The 9479-nt window shown below is 38.8% G+C and overlaps 1 protein-coding gene across 1 annotated transcript in view; it reads left to right on the plus strand.

Annotated features, from left to right (window-relative positions):
- Window positions 1-1280, plus strand: part of GALNT1 (polypeptide N-acetylgalactosaminyltransferase 1) — a 69445-nt gene extending 68165 nt beyond the window's left edge. The window contains exon 11 of the mRNA XM_007455203.1: window positions 602-1280. Coding sequence (XP_007455265.1) covers window positions 602-748 — 147 coding nt within the window. The 3' untranslated portion in view covers window positions 749-1280. The remainder of the gene's footprint in view (window positions 1-601) is intronic.
- The last annotated feature ends 8199 nt before the right edge of the window (window positions 1281-9479 follow it).

A 9479-nucleotide genomic window follows, 5' to 3' on the forward strand; every position in this document is an offset into this window, starting at 1 on the left:
AAAAAAAAAAAAAAAAAAAAAAAAAAAAATCAACATGACAGCATCAAGTCTGGAATGCAGACAAGTAGAGAGGAAGGTATATAGCCACATCTGTCAGCTACTTATTAAGGACTGTTTTATAAATCTTATGATTTCGAGTCTTCAAAAAGACCTGAGTTTCTGAAGACTTGAAACTTGGAATCAGAATTAATTTGAACAGCCTTATCATGGGAAAATGAAGCAGTTTTGAGATAGCTTTTTGAAAATAGGTTGAGGATCCTAAATTAGGAATCACTAATCTGATCACTTTTTTAGGAAACTGAAGCACAAAAAAGTAAAATTTCTCACAGTATTACAGAGCTTATGGCAGAATTGGGACTTAGAATTGAGGTCATCTGACTGCAGATCCAGCAGAATGCACTGTACCCCCAGTGCCTTTCTCCCCCGACATAGCTCTTAATGCTGTCTTTACACAGATACATTTCTCCATTGTCTTAAGTAATTTATATTTCAAAAACAAAACCGTTTTCTACAGAGGAATTTCATAATCACAAAAAATGGTTGAGGTGTTTTGGTTTTGTTTTCCACTTTCATATTAAGACTTCTTTCCTGTCATTTTCAGAAATTAACCCTGCAGCATGTGAACAGTAATCAGTGCCTGGATAAAGCCACAGAAGAGGACAGCCAGGTGCCCAGCATTAGAGACTGCAATGGAAGCCGGTCCCAGCAGTGGCTTCTTCGAAATGTAACCCTTCCAGAAATATTCTGAGACCACATTTACAAAAAAAGAAAAAAATAAGGATTGACTGGGCTACCTCAGCATACATTTCTGCCACATTCTTAAGTAGCAAAAAAAGGAAAAGTGCTTTCCTCCTGCAGGATGTAAGGTTTATCAGCCATTAAAACTTAAACTGCTCTTTCACTAGCTGTGAACCGGCCTTCCTGTCCAAGGACGTGGAACTACGTTAGTAGCGAGATTGTGCACACTGATGTTTACAAGATTAAGAGTCTTTCATCAAGAATCATTGTAAAGAATATTCAGACTGAAACAATCTACGCAATGTGCTTTCCAGAGAGCTGCACCTTTTATGGTTTGCTTGCACATCAGTCATTTCTGCTGAATGTGCCGTTATAATGAAGAGATGTCCAAGATTTTTTTTCTGATTAGAACTGGTAGCCAGTATATTAAATATTGATATAAAAATAAATGAAAAAGAACTGGAACCAGATTCAGAATCATGAAAACATTTTTACAACAATTAAAAAAACTATATTAAACAGGGTTTAAAGGAAATTAAAACAGAACTATGAGAAGTACAATTTGTTATAGTATAGTATCAAATTTCTATATAGATTTTATACCTCAGCGGGGGAAAATAACTGATTCCATTGACATTTCATTCTGTTTTCATCTGTGATAGTCATGGATGCTTTTTTTTTTTCCTTGGGGTGCTGAAATTGAGCTGAAAAAGTGGCTCCTTGAACGTAGTTTTAATTGCTTTCTACAGTTGTTTTTTTAATTTGGTTTGTGGGCTGTTGGAATTGTAATTTTTGATTGCCTTCAAAAAATGGAGATTTAAAATAATGTCTGGTTTCACTGAACAAGTTTGATATCTCAGTTGCTCTTGGGTCAACTGGCTTATAGACTTTCTCTCACACACAAATTTCTTATTAGATTTTCAACTTCCTAACTTGATTCAACTGATTATGTTTAATACCCAAGATTCATACTACTGTACTACAGATTTGTTTTCACAGCAATAAATCTTCTGTTCTTTGTTTATGATTCCACTCAATAGACGGCCTGCAGAAGTGATTTATTATTAGGGTATTTGGAGATGATACGTTTGATGGTTTTTTGGAAAAAACTTTTTTCACTCCATACTCAGATGTGCTTCATTGTCAAGTGCATATTTAGATTAGGTTCTTGAATTGTAATGTTGATCTGCTGCTTTTTTTTTTAATAAAATTTGACTGAAAATGTTTAATTGGCATTTTTTAATGAGTTAGCTGAAGAAGTGCAGCTATTATTCCATATTATTAGTCCTGCATTTCTTCCCTAAATTGCATTTAGGTTAAATCTGTTTTATTTTTCTGATTTTTAATACAAGATAACCCGAGTATTGATTAAAGTTGAGTATCAATTAAATTGTTTTAATCATCGAAAGAAAATCTGATTGTGACATTTTTCCTGATACGTGAGGCAATCCGTTGGCAAGAGTGCATATATTTTTCTTCCTATTTGTAAGATTATATTTAATGATATTTTCTTTGTCAAAGGCTCTCACTGCAGGCAGTGCTATTTCTTGTGCCTAAAAATGTTTCTGAAAGTTGTTGCATCCCTAATGATGCTTGCCAGGTTGAGTGTACAGAAAGTTTCTCATATCCTATTCAAATTAATATCAAGCACATGTGGATGCTTTAGGGTGAGGCTGTAGTACAGAATGCATAAATTTTGTCCCCAGGAAATCTGAGACAAAGGAGGTGCTGGATGGGGTTTTTTTTCCTATTCCATGAGCTGTGTTAATTCTATCTTTGGTAGGCCTTATGCTTGAATAAACCAGATGTCTAATCAATAAATTATTTTCATGCTCAGAATTTCAGGTTTTTGTACTCTAGTGTAGGTTGATCTTATTTCTTACTGTAAGAAAACTTAACAGCAATGTGATTTAAGGTTTTGTTGTGTTTTTTTAAGAGGGGGATGTGAGTGATTTAATTCATGGGTACTTTTAGAATCCGATAGATAATCCCATTGCCTTTATTTTTCTAATTAAAGAATTCCTAAGTACTTTGAAAATATAAAATATTCCTGAATAGTTTTGCTTTACATTGGTTTTATCTGAAGTTAAAATAGATCCCTGTTCTTCATAGCTCTTTGTAGATTAGGCAGTGTGCTAAACACTGTTAAAAATTAAATTGGGAAGAAAGGAATGAATGAAAAAGAAAGCAAAGGATGAAAATATGGGATTATTACTTGACTAGTGAATAATTCGTAAATGTGACAGTTAAGGACAATTTGAATCTCACCAATCTATTCACCCTACTCCAATCCCAACCCATTTTAATACGTCTTTCTGTTCTAATTGGGATCTTGAAAAATAGTACTTTGTTCACCATTCTGCAAATAAAAGGCAGCATGTAGGTCATGTCCTCATTTCCCTATTCTGCATTCAGCTGAAAAACAAAGGTTCCTCTGTAAAGATTTGGTGCTGTCTCCGTTTTTTAAGAACTATACCAAGAACAAATTTAACTCCAGAATTACATATTCTGCAAAGGAGAAGGAAATCAGAAAGAAGGTAGTATTTCTGAGGTGATAACTGTAAAAAGAGGTATACAAAGAATGAATCACTTTTTACTGTTCGGAAAATCAGATTTTTCCAGTGATATGACACCGCTCCTATTCTCTGATTTCTTGAAGTGTTTGCTTGATAAATCTATCAGAACTGACAATTTTGCAGGATATGAGGCAAAACTCAGTTGTACTGTCTATACATTAGCAACAGACAATTGAGAATTAAATTTTAAATATATAATTTATCATCAAAGAAGTCAAATACCTCGAAAGTAAGGTAATGAGAGGTGCAAGACTTCTACCCGGAGAACTACAAAACATTGCTGAGAGAAACTGTAGAACACTGCAATCCATATGTTATGTTCATGAATTGAAAGACTGCATACCGTTAAGATCTCATTGCCCACAAATTGATCTACAGATCCAGTGAAATCAAAATATGAGGCTTTCTTGTAGAAATTGGTAAATATACATGAAATGCAGCAGACCCAAAATAGCCAAGAAAATCTTGAAGAAGAAAAAAAAACGTTGGAAGACTTTACACTACTCGATTTTATGACTTGTTTTAAAGCTACAGAAATTTGAGTGTGGTACTAGAGTTAGGACAGATGTAGATCAAAGGATAGAATAGAGAGTCCAGAAATAGATCCGCACATATGTAATTACTGACTTCAACAAAAACACCAAGCAATTCAGTAAGTTGTTATGGAACGTGTTTTCACATGAGAAAACACCAAACACTGATGCTTTAATGCAATGTGCATTTATTCAAAATTGATCGGAGACCTAAATGTGAAGGGCAAAGCAAATCTTCTAGAAGAAAACAGAGTATCTCCATGACTCTCAGGATAGGCAGGTATTTTAGGACACAAAAGATGTCAACCATAAAAGATAAAAACTGATAAATTTCACCAAAATTAAACCCTTCTCATCAAGAAGATACTATTAAGGTGAAAAGGCAAGCCATGACCAAGGAGAAAACATTTGCAATACATGTAAATGACAAAGGATTCATATGCAGAAAAACAACTTGTAAAAGCCATTTCAAAAGCCACACAATATAAAAATCAATGACTTGAATACACACTTCACAGAAGCTATCCAAATGTGCAATTAGCACAGGAAAAGGTGCCCAACATCAGTCATCAGGGAATGCAAGATGAAACCGCAAGGAAATCACACTGCATACCTGCTGAATGGTGAGAATGTGGAGCAACTGGTGTATGTCAGTTGGTATTGTCACCTTGGGAAACAGCTTGCCAGTTCCTCATAAAGGTAAACATATGCCTACCCCATGACTCAGTGACTCTACTTCCACAGATACAACCAAGAAAGACAAGTATATGGGCCCACAGCAAGATTTGTGCAAGAATATTCTCATAGTTCCAAACTGGGAACTACCCAAATATCCATCAACAAGTTAGTGGATAATCAAACTAATGGTACATTTATACACTGGGATATTAGTCTGCAATTTTAAAAAGTGAAATCCTGATAGAACAACAAGGATAAGTCTAAAAAATGTTGAACAAAGAAAGCTAGACATGTTACATTTATATCAAGTTCAAGAACAGGCAAAGCAAATACAGAGTGGTTACCTCTGGGTGAGCACAGGGTGGAAACAAGCATGAGAGAACTTTCTGGAATGATGGGAGTATTCTATAAAGTGATTTAGATGATGGTAACATGCATAAACATTTAAAATTTTCTTGAGCTGTGTACTTAGGATATATGCCTTTTATTGTATGTGAATTATACCTCAATAAAGTACTGGGGGAAATAAGGAAGACAGCAAGATTTTCTCCACTGCTACAAAACACCCAGAGGCTGAATAAATTACAACAAACATATTTCCTGGTGGGATGCTGAGCTTAGAAGAAAATATAGAAAATCCCTAATGTCTGGGGGTAAAAAAGGATACATAAACTTAAGCCACAGATGTAACTGCTAAACATGAAAGCCCTTCCTCTCCAAGGACAAAATATAGTAACCAGAGTTTGAGAAATAGGAGCTTAGGCCTGAACAAAGTTGGAGAATTGAAGATCTGCATAAAGCTGGGATAGTCAGAGGAGTTACACCTAAGGATAGGTAAAGAAGTCTGGCACCTTGTGAAGGAAACCAAAAAGTGATTGACTCTGCCCCTCTTCCGAGTGTAAAGGGTGATGAGGATGATGCCACCTCTGTCATCATAAGGCCTGCTTTTAACACAGATCACACAGATCAAGGGTTTAATGCCACAGTCATGAGGTCTGCAGATCAAGAAAAAGAGTAGATTTATGGCCTTTGCTGGGAATCATTAGAATACAAGTCTTTTTGAAAAAAATCCAATTTCCTTCCCTCCCCCAATTATGAAATCACTGTATAAAAGAGGAAGTGAGTCCCCAGTATGAATGTAACAAAAAAAAAAGTTTGCTGAAGACAAAGACGGTGGAATAGGAGGATGCTGAGCTCACCTCCCCTCACAAACACACCAAAACTACAAATACATATGGAGCGACTCTCAGGTCAGCATGGGGACTAGCAGAACAGCTCTTCCACAACCAAGGCTGTAAAGAAAGATCCACACAGAGCCTGGTAGGAAGGGAAAAGAAGCAATCTGGTGGAGACCTGCACCCCTAGTGGGGGATACAGAAGAGGAGGGAGAGATCACAGGCTCAAGGATCCTCCCTGGATAGTGAGGGGTTCCAGCCACTTACGAGGCACGCCAGCCAAGGGGTCTGACACCAGGAAGATGAGCCCTTTTAGTGAGTTTGAAAACCAGTGGGGCTTACCTAAGGGCTATAGGAAACTGAGACCCCATTCTTGTAGAACATATGCGTGGACTTGCTTCCGATCACAGTGTGGAGGCAACAGATTGAAAACTGCCTGGGGCTCTGGCCAGTTTGCTGGGACCACTAGCACACTCCCGAGCCTGCACTGGGCTCCTGCTCCAGTCCCCCTTGCTCTGGTGCTGTTTGCCACTAGGGCAGAAGCTGTAGTTTTCAATGAGCGTATGCACACTTGGAGAGAACTGAGCCAGCTCAGACCCGGCCCTGCCTCTGGCCAGCCACTGCCAGCGAGCCCTTTGGTACACACACACACAGGAGGAAGCAAGGCTATCTCCAGGGTGGAGACCAGCACGAGAGCACCAGTCCTTGCGCAGACTCGGAAGGGAGTAAAACTAGCTCCAGGGCAGAGAGGAGCATCGCTGGAGCTTTGTATACATGTGGGAGGGGGCTGGGCCAGCTCAGTGGCATGGCATCAACCCCTCCTTTGCCAACCCAGCCTCTAACCAAGGCGTGCACACCAGGGAAAAAGTGGAACCACAGAAGTGTAGCCCTAAGTCCTCAGGCCTCAGCCATATCCCAAACCAAGGTGGAGGCTGCTACCACACCTGGGAGAAACCCAACCCCCTTGCAGCTCCAGCTCCATCCCCTTAGGCCCCAGCCCTGGCCCCAGTAGAGCAGTTACAGCCACTGAGCATAGAAAGGCCCCAGCTTGCACCTAGCTCTGGCTCTAGCCGCTCCAATTCCATTCTTACCTCCCACCAAAGAGGTGGCTCCCAGAACACCCCAGGGAAACAGGCAGTTCATGCTCTTTTGAGAACCAGCTCTGCACCAAAGCTACTGGGCACACTCAGACTGCATAGAATGCTCCCATACAAGGACACACCTTCAAGACCAGGATAGGTAACTGTTCCACCTAATTTCATAGAGACATGGAAATTTAAAATGAGCCTACAGAGGAATATGTTTCAAACAAAAGATCACGGGAAAAAACCCTGAAAAGACCCTAATGAAACAGAGACAAATAATTTACCTGAGAAAGAGTTCAAAGCCACAGTAAGAAGAATGCTAACAACTAGGGGAAAGAATAGAATTGACACTGTAAGAATTTTAATAAGGAACTAGGAAATATAAAAAGAACCGGTCAGAGCTGATGGATACAATAAGTGAAATGAAAAACACACAGAGGGAATTAACAGCAGATTAAGTGATACAGAAGAACTCAGAGCAATCTGGAAGACAGAATAATGGAAATTACTCGATCAGAACAACAAAAACAAAGTTTAAAAGTTGAGGGGCTTCCCTGGTGGCACAGTGGTTGAGAGAGCCTGCGCGTCCGGAGCCTGTGCTCCACAACGGGAGAGACCATAACAGTGAGAGGCCCACATACCACCAAAAAAAAAAAAAAAAAGTTGAGAATAGTTTAAGGGACCTCTAGGACATCAAGCATACTAAGATTTGCATTATAGGGGTCCCAGCTTGAGAAGAAAGAGTAAAAGGGGTAGAAAATATATTTGATGAAATGATGGCTGAAAACTTCCTAACCTAAAGAAGGAGATAGATATCCAGGTACAAGAAACACAGAGTGCCAAACAAGATGAACCCAAAGACACCTACAACAAGACATATCATAATTAAAATGTCAAAAGTTAAAGAGAATTCTAAAAGCCACAAGAGAAAAACAAAGAGTCACATATAAGGGAAACTCCATAAAGCTATCAGCTGACTTTTCAGCAGAAACTTTGTAGGCCAGAAGGGAGTGGCATGATATATTTAGTGCTGAAAGGAAAAAACCTACAAGCTAGGATACTCTACCCAGCAAGGTTATCATTTAGAACTGAAGGAGAGAGAAAGAGCTGCTCACACAAGTAAAAACTAAAAGGGTTCATCAATACTAAACTGACCTTACAGGAAGTGTTAAAGGGTCTTCTTTAAGTAAAAAAGAAAAAGCTACAACAAGAAATAAATTATAGGAAGTGAAAAATCCCACTGGTAAAGGCAAATATATAGTAAAGTCTGTGGATCAACCACTTAAATATCCTAGTACAAAGGCAAAAACACTGTAAAATTAACTATAACTACAATAAAGTTAATGGCTAAGCATGAAAATGTAAAATATGACATCAAAAACATGAAACAAGGGACTTCCCTAGCAGTCCAGTGGTTAAGACTATTCATTTCCACTGCAGAGGGCGCAGGTTCAATCCCTGGTCGGGGAACTAAGATCCCACGTGCTGCGTGGCACAGCCAAAAAATAGAAGAAGAAGGAAAAATCCCACACAAAACATGAAACAAGGTGGGGGTGGTAAAAAATGCAGAGCTTTTAGAACGTGTTTTAACATTTTTAAACAAGTAGATCAAGTAGATACCGTTATAGGTCAGTTATAGGTTATAGGTCAACATATATGAACTACACACTAACCACAAATCAAAAACTTACAATAGACATAAAACACCTAGAGAGAAAGGAACACAAACATGACATTAAAGAAAATCATCAAACCACAAGAGAAGAGACTAAAAGAAGAACAAAAGACCAGAGAACTACAAAAACAACCAGAAAGTGAATAACAAAATGGCTGCCGCAAATAGAGCATACCTATCAAAAATCACTTTAAATATCAATGGACTAGGACTTCCCTGGTGGTACAGTGGTTAAGAATCCACCTGCCAATGCAGGAGACACAGGTTCGAGCGCTTGTCCAGGAAGATCCCACATGCCACAGAGCAACTAAGCTGGTGCGCCACAACTACTGAGCCTGCACTCTAGAGCCCACGAGCCACAACTACTGAGCCTGCACTCTAGAGCCCACGAGCCACAACTACTGAGCCCATGTGCCACAACTACAGAGCCCACACACTCTGGAACCTGCACACCACAACTAGAGAGCCTGCGCGCCACAACTAGAGAGAAGCCCACGCACCACAATAAAGAGCACACGTGCCACGCTGAAGATACCACATGCCGCCACTAAGACCCAACGCAGCCAAAAATAATTTTTTTTAAGTCTATAAAAAAGACAAAGGAAGACTTTATATAAAGGGATCAATACAAGAAAGGGACATAATATTTGTAAACAAATATGCACCTAATATAGGAGCACCTAAATATATAAAGCAGATATTAACAGACAAAAAAGGAGAAACTTTTATAATATAATAAAAGTAGGGGACTTTAACACCCCATTTACATCAATGGAGAGATCATCACACAGAAAATAAGAAAGTAGTGGCCTCAAATGACACATTGGGCCAGTTGGAATTAACAGATACATAATGGAACATTCCATCCAAAAACTGCAGAAAACACATTCTTTTCAAGTGCTCATGAAGCATTCTCCAGGATAGATCACATGTTAAGCCACAATACAAGTGTCAAAAAATTTAGGAGGATAGAAACTATATCAAGCGTCTTTTCCAACCACACGGTATGAAGCCAGAAA

Source organism: Lipotes vexillifer, unplaced genomic scaffold, assembly GCF_000442215.2.
Source record: "Lipotes vexillifer unplaced genomic scaffold, Lipotes_vexillifer_v1.1 scaffold90, whole genome shotgun sequence".
In the NCBI taxonomy this organism is placed as follows: domain Eukaryota; kingdom Metazoa; phylum Chordata; class Mammalia; order Artiodactyla; family Lipotidae; genus Lipotes; species Lipotes vexillifer.